The 15,764-nt window shown below is 47.5% G+C and overlaps 1 protein-coding gene across 2 annotated transcripts in view; it reads left to right on the plus strand.

Annotated features, from left to right (window-relative positions):
• kiaa1549la (KIAA1549-like a) overlaps positions 1–15,764 on the plus strand; it is a 474,294-nt gene that overhangs the window by 135,652 nt on the left and 322,878 nt on the right. For both annotated transcript variants that reach the window (XM_086008325.1, XM_086008326.1), the window contains exons 2-5: positions 361–1,137; positions 5,132–5,749; positions 11,724–11,839; positions 13,800–14,019. In XM_086008325.1, coding sequence (XP_085864451.1) covers positions 361–1,137; positions 5,132–5,749; positions 11,724–11,839; positions 13,800–14,019 — 1,731 coding nt within the window. The remainder of the gene's footprint in view (positions 1–360; positions 1,138–5,131; positions 5,750–11,723; positions 11,840–13,799; positions 14,020–15,764) is intronic.

A 15,764-nucleotide genomic window follows, 5' to 3' on the forward strand; every position in this document is an offset into this window, starting at 1 on the left:
AGCTCTGGAATTCCCTCCCTAAACCTCTCTGCCTCGCTACCTCTCTTTCCTCCTTTAGGACGCTCCTTAAAACCTACCTCTTTGACCAAGCTTTAGGTCACCTGCCCTAATTTATGTTTATGTGGATCCGTGTCAAATTTTTTGTCTTAAAATACTCCTGTGCAGCGCCTTGGGATGTTTTATTATGTTAAAGGCGCTATATAAATACAAGTTGTAGTTGTTGTTGTTGAATGCTCAATGGCCAATTCAGATGTATTTCAGTACCTTGCTGTTTTGGGGGCACTTTTAACAATATGTTGCTCACAGTGAAAACAAGAGCAATCGTTGTACATGTTTAATCCAATGCTGCTTATTTTGCAGGACCTGGTATGATCTACCAGCTTTTAGATCTTTCTACGCCACCGCCTGCTCCAGTACAGCGGTCATTAGGAACATCTCATTTATCTCCAGTATGGCCTTGGACCCCGCGACCTCTTCGCCAGCGAGCGTTGTCCTCTTACCTGCAATCCTCTTCAGGCGCCGAAGCACTGATAACAGAGCCAGTTGAAGAGATCGTCACCACCAAAAGCACTCGTCTTACATTCCAGGTGGCGCCAACTCCGGAGGCGAATAAAAACACCGGCACAGGCACCCAAACTACACACGGAGTGACAGCTTCTCCCCAGCTTTCCCCTGACACTGAAACGCACAAAACCTGGCGTACCTCTGAGTTTTCGACGTCCGCACCAGCGGATGGTGAGGTGGTGGTATTTCATCTGGCGGAAGCAGCTTCAGGTTTGACTCCGGATCCCATCTTTTCCACTCCATCCAGAGCTCCACCCATTCCATCGGCGGCCCCTGCCGTGACACCTTCAGCAACATCTCCCATTACCGCGGTGCTGGCGTCGGGGCCAAGCAACTCCACAGGCTTTCCACATTCATTCTCTTCATTGAGAACAGGATTACCTCATAGCCCGACCGTAGGCTACGAGGTTCCCCACGCCACGGTACCGCCCGGCAGACTGGCGGTGGTGCCCACGGCCAAAGCAGCAAGTGCTTTGTTGTCAGCCTTCTCCAACTTGCCTTCATCACAGCCTGCAGGATCCACTTCTAGCGTTACCATAGCTTCACCCCAAAGCGGTTCAGCGCTGATCACAGGTACTGATACTCTACATGGATCTTTGCATCTCTTTCGACAATATTTCCAGCTCCCGGTGTCTCTTTCGCAACAGATATATCATCAGGAGAAATGACAGACAAAGCATGTTCTTACATACTATTACATCGAATTTACAACACAGAAACAGGCCATTCGGCCCAACTGGCCCATGCTGGTGTTTATGCTCCACACGAACCTCCTCCCACCCCTCTTCACCTCACACTATCAGCATATCCTTCTATTCCTTAATAACAACAGAAAACACTGGAAAAACTCAGCAGGCAACATCCGTGGAGAGAGAAATAGAGTCAACGTTTCGGGTCGAAACCCTTCGTCAGGACTGAGAAAAAAAGGCAGGAAATGAAACAGATTAAAAGGCAGTTTGGGGGCTGGGAAATGGGGGAGGGGATGAAAGAAGAGACAATGGGCCAGAAATTAGGATCGGGTGCTTGCCGCGCGTGCAAGCCCCCGATCTGCACTCACCCTGCGCGCTGACATCTGAAGCCTGGGCCTGCTTGGAATTCCTGTCACAGGCCCGGTTCCGATGTCGACGCGATGTGCTTACCCGATCCAGCGGCGTAGTTAGTGCGATGTGCCGGCTGGGATCGGGTGAGCACTCTGCAGCCAATCAGGGGAGGGGAAACTTCATTCATGAGTTTGATAGTAAAGACTGTCAAACTCATGAAAAGTACGGGCGCCCAAAAGACTAGTTTAACTTTAATTAAAATTTTAAAAAACATCCCAATAATTAAATAAACTATAAATAACTTTAAAAAACTATTTAAAACAATAAAATTTTTGAAAACATTTTTTTTTTACGAATTCGGGTCTAAAAATTAACTTACCTTACTGTGAAGTCCTTAAAAACAATGAAGCTGTGGAAAAAATGTAATAATTTTAAATACTAGACCACTTACCTTGAAGAATCCACTCCTTACGCCTCCTTTTTTCATTTCCAAAAAGTTCAGTCCCTTGCACACGCGCAAACCTGTCTAAACGAAGGAAGTTCAACACGTGCGCGCAGAGTCCTGCGCGCACGCGTTGGACCTCTTAACCCCTTAGTTCGATGGAGAGGAAATGCCGGTTTCCCGCGCATGCGCTGTGCATGCTGGAATCCGGCACTTCCAACGGGCCCACGCGTGAGTACACCGTCCGTACTCACGCGTTGGGACCGGAATTACTGGCCCAATAAGAGATATCCAAGGTAAGACAAGATAGTAATAGAACAGGTAAAGAAACAAACAATGGCTCTAGATGAAGCATCTGGATGGCACCTAGAGCCATTGTCTGTTTCTTTACCTGTCCTATTACCATCTCCTCTCACCTTGAATATCTCTTAATGTCTCTTCTTTCATCCCCTCCCCCATTTCCCAGCCCCCAAACTGCCTTTTAATCTCTTTCATTTCCTTCCTTTTTTTCTCAGTTCTGAAGAAGGGTTTCGACCCGAAACATTGACTCTGTTTCTCTCTCCATGGATGTTGCCTGGCCTGCTGAGTTTTTCCAGCGTTTTCTGTTGTTATTTCGGATTTCCAGCATCCGCAGTATTTTCCTATCCTTCTATTCCTTTCTCCCTCATGTGTTTACCCAGTGTTGTGGCGAAAATAAAATTAATTAAATCCGCACACTAGCCTGTAAATGGTGAAATGCCGAGCAGTTTATTTAAAACACAAAATTGTTTAATGGTACAATACAAACAGTCCGCGGAGATATCTAACGGCTGATCAGGGAGAACAGCCAGAGCTCCGGCAGCTCGTCCCTGGCTATCTCTCTGAATGCTTACAAATCTCAGTATTTATGACTCCAAACCACAATGATTCAGACTTTCGCATGACCTTTCTTCAAATTACATCAAAGTTTATACAATGGAGCCACCAGGTGCTCATCTTGTGACTTCCCTTATCTCCTAACGGCCAGTATCAATCAAGTGAGCCCTTTGACCTGTTATTGTTCAATCATCTGCGAAACCGCAGAGGTCACATGTCACCACTTCCACATAATTCAATCATCGGACCTTTTCGCAGTTGTTTTTCTTAAGCATAGCAATTTCGCACAGACCCTGTTAACCCCTTCACCGGCTTCCCCTTAAATGAATCTATGCTATTCACCTCAACTACTCCCTGTGGTAGCGAGTTCCACATTCCCAAAAAAAACGGGCCCGGTGATTCCTGATTTCTCCTCCACAATCACAGCATGACGAGTACCGTAATTCCATACTCAGTGAGGTCGATTTTCACTCCCTTCCCCTGGCGTTAATGGCCCCAAATGGGGTAGGTCACCTTCCCACCTCCGTTAGCACTGGTGATGCGACCGGCGCCATTTTGTTTCAGACGATAAGCCCCTTTTAACATGGAAATCGGCATCTAATGACGTAAATAGGATCCTGACTGCCATTTTAGGTCGTAACCTGTGCCGTGCTCACACTCCGACAGCATCCCCCAATCCTGCGACCGCTACCACCTAGAAGGACAAGGGCAGCCTCAACATGTACTGATTCTATTTTTCCAGCTGCATATAACATTTTATTGGTAACTATAGGAGCACAAAGATTATCCACACCCCTAGTGTCATCCGTGGCTCAGTGGGTAGCACTCTCACCTCAGTGAGCTCTAGAAGGTTGTGTGGTTCAAATCCCACCCTAGAGATTTAAACGCAAAATCTAGGCTGACACCCCAGTACCACTACTGAGGGAGTGCTGCACTGTCAGAGGTGCTGTCTGTTGGATTAGACATTCAATCAAGGCCCTGTCTGCTCTCTCAGGTGGACGTAAATGATCTCAAGGCACTATTTCGAAGAAGAGCAGGGGAGTTCTCCCTTGTGTCCTGGCCAACATTTATCCCACAACCAACATCACTAAAATAGATTGTCAGGTCATTTATCACATTGCTGTTTGTGGGAGCTTGCTGTGCGCAAATTGGCTGCCGTGTTTCCTACAGTACAACAGCAATTGCACTTCAATTGGCTGTAAAGTGCTTTGCTTTGTCCTGAGGTCCTGAAAGGCGTTATAGAAATGCAAGTCTTTCTTTATTATCTAGTTTAACAGCCACTACACCAAGCATGACTCCCACTCAAATCCATAAATCTGACAGCACAGACAAGGAGTTAAACTAATTGGATGTCTTAAATAACCATCTATTTCAGTCACTATTAACTTTGCAACAGCTACACAGACAACCAAAGGAGTTCAGGTGTCCACAGAAGCCAGTACAAAACCTTCCACGGTATCTGACCTCGTTTACTCAGCATGGTCATAGCGCTCATCAATAACTTCAATTTTATCCTTCCGTACAGAGAATAATAACAGCCCTCTTTCTGGTGTTCAGACACCTTTATTATGGACAAAGCTGCCTGTTTATTTTTTATTCATTCATGGGATGTGGGCATTGCTGGCAAGGCCAGCATTTATTGCCCATCCCTAGTTGCCCTTGAGAATGAGCCTTCATCTTGAACCGCTGCAGTCCATGTGGTGAAGGTACTCCCACAGTGCTGTTCGGGAGGGAGTTCCAGAATTGTGACCCAGCGACGATGAAGGAACGGCCGATATCTGTCCAAGTCGGGATGGTGTGTGTGACTCAGAGGGGAACTTGGAGGTGGCGGTGTTCCCATGAATCTGCTGCCCTTGTCCTTCCAGGTTGGGGAGGTCGTGGGTTTGGGAGATTTATTCAAGTGCTTTTTGTCAAATGCCACTTGAATAAATACTAATAAATCTTCAAAACCAGCAAAGGGAACCATTATGGATTCTGTCACTCATCCTGCTGCACAATTTACTTAAGTGTCTACTACAGTCGGAGCTTAGGGATCTATCTCGACATATTCATAACAGTAAAACGCTGATGTTTCATCTTCTCAGTCTGTGGATGTTTACATGTCACTAACCCTCTCCAGCCACCAATGCTTTGCTGTCGCCCCTCATGACATCTGTCAGCGTCTTATCAACCACACGAACACCTGTTCTTTTTTGCCACTAACAAATCTTAACAAATTCTGTCATTACAGCTTCACCCTTGACCACCTCAGATGGCACAAAAGCAACGCCACAGACCCCATCACCTCCGGCCCCAGCGAGCGCTGCTGTCAGGACTGCGACTGACCCCGAGGCAGCCCACAGCATGACAGCATCTGTCCACCTGTGGCCGACTCCACCAGCACCCGGTTTCAATGAGACGGCCGTCGCCCGGACGACAGCGGCAGGTGCCGCCCCGCGCCCTCCACTGGCGACGCCGCAGGCGGGCACAGCGAACGGCGCGCCCCCGATGCCTTCCCCGCAAATGCCAGCAGCCTCTAGCCCGGCAGCCGGCCCGCCCGGCATGACCGCGGCCCCGCGACCATTCCGCACAACGGCCGCGATGCGTCCTGCGCCGCCGGCAACGGTCACCGTGGGTGCGGGCAGCTGGTCGAACCCCCGCGCGGAGACGGGCAGAACGTCGATGGCGCCCTCGCTGACGCTAACAGCAGCCTTAACTTCGATCACCACAGCGGCCCTGAGCACCAGGGACAGGCAGGCATCGGCTCACGTGACAACCGCTGCCAGGGAAACAGTTGGAACATCTATCGGCTCTCCAACGTCGCCTAGTCTGACCTGCAGGCTATCAGACCAACTCTGGGTCAGGACAGGTACTGAGAAGTCTCTAAAACTTAATCATTAGTGGTTAGATGAAAGTCGATTTTCTTTATCTTTTTTGCAAATGCCACATCCTTCTAGCTCGAGTTCAAGAGGATTGCTGCCTTATTTTTTTAATCTCGGGATGAATTGACTCGTCAGCCAGACAAAGTCTCGGCCAGTTGCTAGGAAACACCTGCTGTTGTTTTGCGGAGGAATGCAGTTTATAAAATTTCAATTATTAAGGACGGGGATTGCGCCTCCTTCCTGCAGTGTGTTCTGGGAAAGATCGCAGTCTTGCCTGTTGACCATCATAGCCGTATCGTAACATTTTCCACAAGAGAATTCTGGCTCAGTTTGCTCTTTAAAAAAAAAGTCTCTTCTGTCTACGAGCCAAAATTCTTCGGAAAGTTTAATACACAGTTGCAGAGCACAAGTTGTCTCTCCATTATATCATCCTCCCAGGAATTTATTGGAGAGATAAAGCACTAGTGTCCCACACAAACAGTAGAGCACTCCACACTTGGCAGAAGACTTTAAAAATTGTTGAGACTTTAAATTAAAAAAATATTGTAGAATAACAGGCTGGGGCTCTTTTCTCTAGAAAAGTGTAGGCTGATGGGTGAGCTGATAGAGGTCTTTAAAACTATGCAGGGGTTTGATAGGGTAAACAAAGAGATGATGTTTCCACTTGTGAGGGTGTCCAAAACAAGGGGCCATAAATAGAAGAGTCACTAATAAATCAAATAGGGAATTCAGGAGAAACTTCTTTACCCAGAGAGTGGCGAGAATGTGGAACTCGCTACCACAGGGAGTGGTTGAGACGAATAGCACAGATGCATTTAAGGGGAAGCTAGATAGACACATGAGGGAGAAAGGAATATAAGGATAGGCTGATAGGGTGAGATGGTGTAGAGTTTTGGTCTCCTTACCTAAGGAATGATATACTTGCCTTAGAGGGAGTGCAATGTAGGTTTACTGGATCGCAGGACTGTCCTATGAGGAAAGATTGAGTAGACTAGACTTATATTCTCGAGAGTTAAGAAGAATGAGAGGTGATCTCATTGAAACATACCAAATTCTTAAGGGCCTTGGCAGGGTGGGAGGATGTTTCCCCTGGCTAGAGAGTCTAGAACTAAGGGTCGGAGTCTCAGAATAAGGGGTCGGCCATTTAGGACTGAGATGAGGAGAAATTTCTTCACTCAGAGGGTTGTGAATCTTTGAAATTCTCTAACTCAGAGGGCTCTGGATGCTGAGTCGTTGAGTATATTCAAGATAGAGATCGAAAGATTTTTGGATACTAGGGGAATCAAGGGATATGGGGATCGGGCAGGAAATTGGTGAGGTCAAAGATCAGCCGTGATCTTATTGAATGGTGGAGCAGGCTCGAAGGGCTGAATGGCCTACTCCTGCTCCTATTTCTTATGTTCTTATGAAGTAAGATGGAGGAGGCTCGTGTGGAGCATAAATATCGGCATAAACCAGCTGGACCAAATGGCCTGTAAATTCTATGTAATGTGTACTGAAAATTAATCTTAAAAATCAACTAACCATTGCGCTTTGGGCACTTTCTGTAGTGTAGTGGTTAAAATGTCCCGGGCTCGAAACCAGGCAGAAACATTTTAGGCTTGTATTCCCTCGAGTATAGAAGATTAAGGGGTGATCTAATCGAGTTGCTTAAGATGATTAAAGGATTTGTTAGGGTAGAGAGAGAGAAAGTATTCTCTCTGGTGGGGGGAGTCCAGAACAAGGGCGGCAGAACCTTAAACTTAGAGCCAGGCCGTTCAGGGGTGATGTCAGGAAGCACTTCTTCACACCAAGGGTGGTGGAAATCTGGAACTCTCTCCCCAAAAAGCTGTTGAGTCAGTTGATAATTTCAAGACTGAGATTGATAGATTTTTGTTAGGCAAGGGTATTAAGGGTTACGGAACCAAAAGCGGGTAGATGGAGTTAAGATACAGATCAGCCGTGATCTAATTGAATGGTGGAACAGGCTCAAGGGGCTGAATGGCCTCCTCCTGTTCCTATGTACCGACGTTCCAATGCAGATCCCACACTGACTCTAGAAGTAACCGAGCCACGCAGTTCAGCATAGTCCCAGGTTCAGACTCTAGTCTGTGCTGAGGTACCTTATTTCAGCCACGGCTTTTGAAGGGTCACCACAATTGGCCTGAGTACCTGGGTTAGGGCGGGAGGGGGTGGGTGAGCAGTCACTCCTACAGGAAGACCATGTGATAGTTCTTGGCTTTGTGCGATAGTGTGAAACAGGCGATAGCGAGTCGGTAGAGAATGGGGGAGAGATGTAAAACGGGCTGCTGTCTCGCTATCACCCGTTTTAAACTAGCGCGTAAAGCCAAGGTCTACCCCAAACTGTGTTGACTTAGTGCACAGCCAGGACTGATAGGCCCACAGTCAAATAGCCTGCCGACACTTGCTGCCAAGGGCTTTTGTGAACAATACACACATGGCACTAGGTGGCACCCAGTGGCACAGTATGGAGTTAACAATGCGAGAGTCTAACCACCACCCCTTGACATTCAACGGCATTACCATCGCCGAATCCCCCACTATCAACATCCTGGGAGTCACCATTGACCAGAAACTTAACTGGACCAGCCACATAAATACTGTGGCAACAAGAGCAGGTCAGAGGCTGGGTATTCTCTTGCAAGTGTCTCACCTCCTGACTCCCCAAAGCCTTTCCACCATCTACAAGGCACAAGTCAGGAGTGTGATGGAATACTCTCCACTTGCCTGGATAAGTGCAGCTTCAACAACACTCAAGAAGCTGGACACCATCCAGGACAAAGCAGCCCGCTTGATTGGCACCCCATCCACCACCTTAAACATTCACTCCCTCCACCAACAGCGCACCGTGGCTGCAGTGTGTACCATCTACAAGATGCAGCGCAGCAACTCGCCAAGGCTTCTTCGGCAGCACCTCCCAAACCCATGACCTCTTCCACCTAGAAGGACAAGGGCAGCAGGCGCATGGGAACACCACCACCTTCAAGTTCCCCTCCAAGTCACACACCATCCTGACTTAGAAGTATATCACCGATCCTTCATTGTCACTGGGTCAAAATCCTGGAACTCCCTCCCTAACAGCACTGTGGGAGTACCTTCACCACACGGACTGCAGCGGTTCAAGAAGGCGGCTCACCACCACCTTCTCAAGGGGCAATTAGGGATGGGCAATAAATGCTGGCCTTGCCAGCGACGCCCAGATCCCATAAGCAAATTTTAAAAAATGCTTTCAGGGAAGGAGTGAAGGGGAGACAATTGGTGAGTGAAAAGACAACTATTTGATAAAGTCACTAATGCAAAATTAATTTTAAAAAAGGTACGGTAGATTGGAAAATTAATAAAAAATTGAAGACGCAAATAATTAAGTGTGTGCAGATGGTGGTTTTACCATTCAGCAAGAGCCATCTGCATTGACATAGTGACTTCAGTGTAATAAGATGTTACAAAGAGCTTCACTGAGGCAAAGCCGGACACAAATGGGAGTAGAGTTAACAGGTGATGATTGAAGGCAAGGTAAAGGAGTCAGGTCATGAGGAGCCCTTTTAAGGGAGGGGAGAGACGTAGCAATGGGGTTTATGGAACGCACTCGGGAGTTTGGGGCCAAAGTGGCCGAGGGCTGTGCGATCATTGTGGGAGTCGTGGGTGGGGGAGGTAGGGAGAGGGATGGGAGGGAGGAGGGGGAGGGGGGGTAGGGCTACGAAGGTGGTCAGAGTCAGAAGAGCAGATGGCAAAAACTGGCATATAGCGCTGGAGCAAGTGGCAGAGCTAAGGAAGAGTGAACACTTGTAGACGGAGACAGGTACAACTGGTAGACGTCTTGGGTAAACCATCACTGGCATGGATCTTTTGGAAAGTGCGGGCGTTCTGATATAATTTGGAGACAGAGTGTTCACTGTCAATTGTAACCTCAAAATTGAAATGAACTTTACATCGTTGTAACCAATAGCCATGGAAAAAATTAATGTTTACATGCAGACGCACGACCGATTTTAACATTTCTTGTTTTCAAATCCCTCCATGGCCTCGCCCTTTCCCGATCTCTGTAACCTCCTCCAGCGTTACAACATAGAAACATAGAAGATAGGTGCAGGAGTAGGCCATTCGGCCCCTTGAGCCTGCTCCGCCATTTAATGAGATCATGGCTGATCATCCAAATTCAGTACCCTGTCCCTGCCTTCTCCTCATACCCCTTGATCTCTTTAGCCTTAAGAAATATATCTAACTCCTTCTTGAATATATTTAATGAGTTGGCCTCTACTGCCTTCTTTGGCAGAGAATTCCACAGGTTCACCACTCTCTGGGTGAAGAAATTCCTCCTCATCTCAGTCCTAAATGGCTTACCCCTTATCCTTAGACTGTGACCCCTGGTTCTGGACTTCCCCGCCATCGGGAACATCTTTCCTGCATCTAGTCTGTCCAGTCCTGGTAGAATTTTATAAGTTTCAATGAGATCCCCTCTCATTCTTCTAAACTCCAGCGAGTATAAGCCCAATCAACCCAATCTCTCCTTATACGTCATTCCTGCCATCCCAGGTATCAGTCTGGTGAATCTTTGCTGCACTCCCTCCATGGCAAGAACATCCTTCCTCAGATGAGGCGACCAAAACTGCACACAATACTCCTTAAGACCTACATCTGTGATCACCTGTCGTAATGTTTCCTTATGCGGCTCGATGTCGCGTTTTGTCTGATAATCGCTCCTGTGAAGTGCTTTGGGACATTTTACTATGTTAGAGGCGCTATATAAATGCAAGTTGTTGTTGTTGATGCATTTAAAGATGGCAGTTCAACATTCGCTGTGACTACCCCCTGGCATTGACAATGTATTGATATCCAGGCAGAGTACTGGCATCGATTGCCACACAATCTAATGGATGGATGCATGTTGACTAGTAATTATTAATTTCCAATAAGTTTCGTTTGGAGAACGAGTTTTAAGTTCTTAAACTAACCTCGTAAAATTGGCAAAAATAATTATCAATTCAAAATTCTTGAGCAGCATTATGAAGACTGATAAATAGAATAAATATAACCTTCCCAAAGTGAACAGTGATTGATACCACAGATTTTGTGCTGGCATAGATGACCTCAAGCAAACTCAATCGTTGTACCCTCCTCCAGTGTGAAACCTGCAAGATCAATCAATAGACTTGCATTTCTATAGCGCCTTTCACGATGTCCCAAAGCGCTTTACAGCCAATGAGGTACTTTTGAAGTGCAGCCACTGTTGTAATGTAGGAAATGAAGCAACTAATTTGCGCACAGCAAGCTCCCACAAACAGCAACGTGATAATGACCAGATCATCTTTTTTTTTTGGTGATGTTGATAAATATTGGTCAGGCCACTGGGGATAACTTCCCTGCTCTTCTTCGAAATAGTGGCCATGGGATCATTTATGTCCACCTGAGACAGCAGACGGGGCCTCGATTTAACGTCTCATCTGAAAGACGGCACCTCCGACAGTGCAGCACTCCCTCAGTACTGCCCCGGGAGTGTCAGCCTAGATTTTTGTGCTCAAGTCTTTGGGACTGGGACTCGAACCCACGACCTCTGACTCTGAGGCACGAGTACTACCCACTGAACCACAGCTGTAACATAATCTCAACTAAAATCTCAATCATTTCCTTTATGCCGAACTATATATTGTGGTTTTTCTCCCTCTTTTTCTCGGGCCTCCATGCAATTGTCTATCGTCTCCTCCACAAGATGGTTTGCAAGTGGTCTATACGTCCAGGCCTCTGTTTGAAGCAGATCTGTGACTAACTGTGTGGAGCTGCCCAATGAACCAGGATGAATTGCCCCTCTGATTCCGTTTCCCTTACTCACCCGAGGTCGCAAACCTATTGTCTGAGGAATGACGAGTTCAAGACTTTGTTCTGTCCCTTCGTTCTGAAGCCCTCTTTCCCTTGAACTGTCCTCTGTTTGGATTTAAGTTTATCCAGGTTTTCTTCATTCTGCAGTTGTGACCTTGTCTTCAAGAAGAATCCGAACAGACACGATGCTTGAACAGAACATGACGAGAGGACTCACACAGGCGTTGAAGCGAGCTTTCTTCAATAACGGTGTTCGGGCTCAGGTCAGTGCCCTCCTTCAATGTTAAAAAGGCCACAATCCCAATTTTAAAATAATGATTCGTTGGTGGAAAGGCAGGACGTTAGTTGAGTGGAGCATTCTGTGAAAGGTTGCCATTAAGTGGTGTTGCATTTTAAACAACCGATTACAGTGTAAAGATACTTTCATTCATTCACGGGATGTGGGCGTCACTGGAATGGCCAGCATTTATTGCCCATCCCTAGCTGCCCTCAAGAAGCTGGTGGGGAGCCGACTTCTTGAGCCGCTGCAGTCCGTGTGGTGATTAAACTTTTTTGTAGGGGTTTGATACAACTGAGTGGCTCGCTGGGCCACTTCAGAGAGGCAGTTAAGAGTCAACCACATTGCTGAGGGACTGGAGTCACATATAGACCAGATGTCAGGTTTCTTTCTCTAAAGCACGCAAGTGAAGCAGTTGGGTTTTTATGACAATCCGATGGTTTCATGGTCACTGATACGAGTTTTTTTATTACAAATTTAATTAATTGACTGAATTCAAATTCACAAACTGGCGTGGTGGGATTTGAACTTACATCTCTGGATTAATGGTCCAGGCCTCTGGATTTCTATTCTAGTAACACAGCCACTATACTACCGTTGCCTTAGGAACAACTCTTGAAAGACATTTTCCTTTGGTTTGTAATAAAACAAAGGAAAGAATGGTGGAGCCCGTGACACTGAGTCTCCCCCCCACTATCCCGTCCCCACGTACCCCACCTATGCCCTGAGATATCTTGGGGTGTCCTCTGAGGGGGGGACAGAATGCTTGCGCGTATAGCAGGTGCAAGCATGGTGATCCAATGCCAATGAGGTGGGAGGGACCTAATGGCCTTCTGCCTCACTTGGCACTCACTGGGCGGACATCCATTCCTATCAGCACCGAGGACAACTGAACCTTGGGTCCAGCACCATGCTTGCTCAGATCAGAGGATGTGAGATAAGGTCGGCAGCTGGTGAAGAGGTGAGGATCTGTCCTTTTTTTTTTTAGGTACTGGACAACATCTGACTGTGACCACTGGTTTTAGACTGCCCAGACAGGGGCAACATCCTCCCTGCATCTACCCTGTCAAAGCCCTGTACCGTGGCTGCAGTGTGTACCATCTACAAGATGCACTGCAGCAACTTGCCAAGGCTTCTTTGGCAGCACCTCCCAAACCCATGACCTCTTCCACCTAGAAGTACAAGGGCAGCAGGCGCATGGGAACACCATCACCTGCAAGTTCCCCTCCAAGTCACACACCATCCTGACTTAGAAGTATATCGGCCGATCCTTCATCGTCACTGGGTCAAAATCCTGGAACTCCCTCCCTGACAGCACTGTGGGAGCACTTTCACCACACGGACTGCAGCGGTTCAAGAAGGCGGCTCACCACCACCTTCTCAAGGGCAATTAGGGATGGGCAATAAATGCTGGCATTGCCAGCGACGCCCACATCCCATAAACAAATTAAAAAAAAGAATTTTGTACGTTTCAATGAGATACTATTTCCTCTGGTGGGGGAATCCAGACCGAGGGATTTAATCTTAATATTAGAGCCAGGCTATTTAGGAGGAATATCAGGAAGCACTTTTTCCACACAAAGGCTAGTAGAAAACTGGAACTCTCGCCCCCAAAAGTGGATGCTGGGGATCAGTTGGAGTGTTCGAGACCGAGATCGATAGATTTTTATTGGGTGAGGGTATCAAGGGATATGGAAGTAGAATCATAGAATAGTACAGCAGAGAAGGAGGCCATGGAATTAGCAAATGGAATTAAGGTATAGATCAGCCATGGTCTAATTGAATGATAGAACAGGCTCGAGGGGCCGAATGGCCTATTCCTCTTCCTATGTTCCCATAAGCAGGTTTAATCGGTCCGTGTGAAAATGATTAAAAATCTCCATAAGTATACACGTAAAACTGAAGTTTGCCAAACCTTTAAACCTAAAGTAAATGTCTTGTTCCAGATCGAAAGTCTCGAAAGAAGGAATAAGGTGTTTATTGGGTTCTACGCCGTGAGCGGGAGTGAGGTGTACATTCCATCCGCTGTGACTGAAGCGATTACAACGTACGGTGTTGAGAAGCTTAGCCAAGACTTGCAACGACACGTACCCGATCTCCAGTCCGTGCTGATCTCTGCCACTCCGTGGGCCCCACTCCCAGCCCGATGGTTCCAGTTAAAGACAGGTGAGCGTTAAGGAAGAAAGATGGGGCCCCCCCAAAAAAAACCTTTGGAGGAGTTTGCTTGGCTTTGTGTCGCACGTTAAGAGTTTAGCACGTATGAAAAGAACGGGCAGGATAGGTCCATCAAGCCTGCACTCGCGATGCCTTGAGCATCGCGACTAGACATCACGCTGGAGGTGGCGGAAATGGCGGAGGATGATCCGTTGAATGTGGAGGCTGGTGGGGTGAAAGGTGAGGACAAGGGTAACTCTATCGTGGTTCCGGGCGGGAGGGGCAGGGGTGAGGGCAGAAGTGCGGGAAATAGAACGGTTGACACGGCCCTCGACTGGGTCCGTTCTGTCTCCCGCACTTCTGCTCTCACCCATGCCCCTCCCGCCCGGAACCACGATAGAGTTCCCCTTGTCCTCACCTTTCACCCCACCAGCCTCCACATTCAACGGATCATCCTCTGCCATTCCCGCCACCTCCAGCATGATACCACCACCAAACACATCTTCCCCTCACCTCCCCTTTCAGCATTCCGTAGGGACCGCGCCCTCCGCGACACCCTAGTCCACTCCTCTACTACCCCCGGCACCCCTTCCCCTTCACCTGGCACCTTCCCGTGCAAGCGCAGGAGATGCAACACATGCCCTTTTACCTCCTCCCTTCCCACTGTCCAGGGCCCCAAATACCCCTTCCAGGTGAAACAGCGATTTACTTGTACTTCTTGCAATCTAGTATACTGTATTCGCTGCTCACGATGCGGTCTCCTCTACATTGGGGAGACCAAACGCAGATTGGGCGACTGCTTTGCAGAACACCTCCGTTCAGTCCATAAGGGTGACCCCGAGCTTCCGGTCACCTGCCACTTTAATTCTCCGCTCCATTCCCAGTCAGACCTCATCGTCCTCGGCCTCTTGCATTGTTCCACGGAAGCTCAGCGTAAGCTCGAGGAACAGCACCTCATCTTTTGATTCGGCACTTTACAGCCCTCTGGACTCAACATCGAGTTCAGCAATTTCAGGTCGTAACCTCGGCCCCCATCACATATATATATTTTCTTCTTTTTTTTCTTCTTCCCTCCCAAATGGCGGCTGTCCTTCATTCTGCCAGCGCAATTCACTCCCTATCTAGAGCCATCCTTTGTTTCTTAACCTGTCCCATTACCATCTCCTCTCGCCTTGAATATTTCTTAATGTCTCTCAATGTCTCTTAATCTCTCCTGCTTTCTATCCTATCACTGACCTCCCCTTTTGTTCTTCCATCCCCTCCCCCTTTTCCCAGCCCCTAAGCTTGCTTTCCATGTCTTGCTTTTTTCCAGTTCTGACGAAAGGTCTTCGACCTGAAACGTTGACTCGATTTTCTCTCCACGGATGCTGCCCTGGCCTGCTGAGTTTTTCCAGCATTTTCTGTTGTTATTTCTTATATTCTTATGTTCTCTCTCGTGCCTGATTGTAAACTGGTCTTGTTCCAGTCAGTTATTGCTGTGGAAGATTAACTTTCCACTGCAGGCCTGAGCCAGCTGAAGGTACTCAGTGGACAGATGTATTTGATAATAGCTGACATTAGCTCTTAACCACTGTACGTTTTAAAAAAAGGTAAAGAATGTTGACCTCAAAAGCAAAACTCTAAGCCTGGTTTGAAAATAAAAAAAATTATGTTGCACTTATAAAGCTCCTCTCTCAAGAAATGCCCCAATGTGTTGGGGCTGCCCAGGGGGACAGCAATTGTCTTTCCTAGTCCTATAAGTTGCGAGCAATGAGATG

This window comes from Somniosus microcephalus, chromosome 15 (assembly GCF_052327205.1).
Source record: "Somniosus microcephalus isolate GS21.2 chromosome 15, FLI_Smic_1.0, whole genome shotgun sequence".
NCBI lineage: Eukaryota > Metazoa > Chordata > Chondrichthyes > Squaliformes > Somniosidae > Somniosus > Somniosus microcephalus.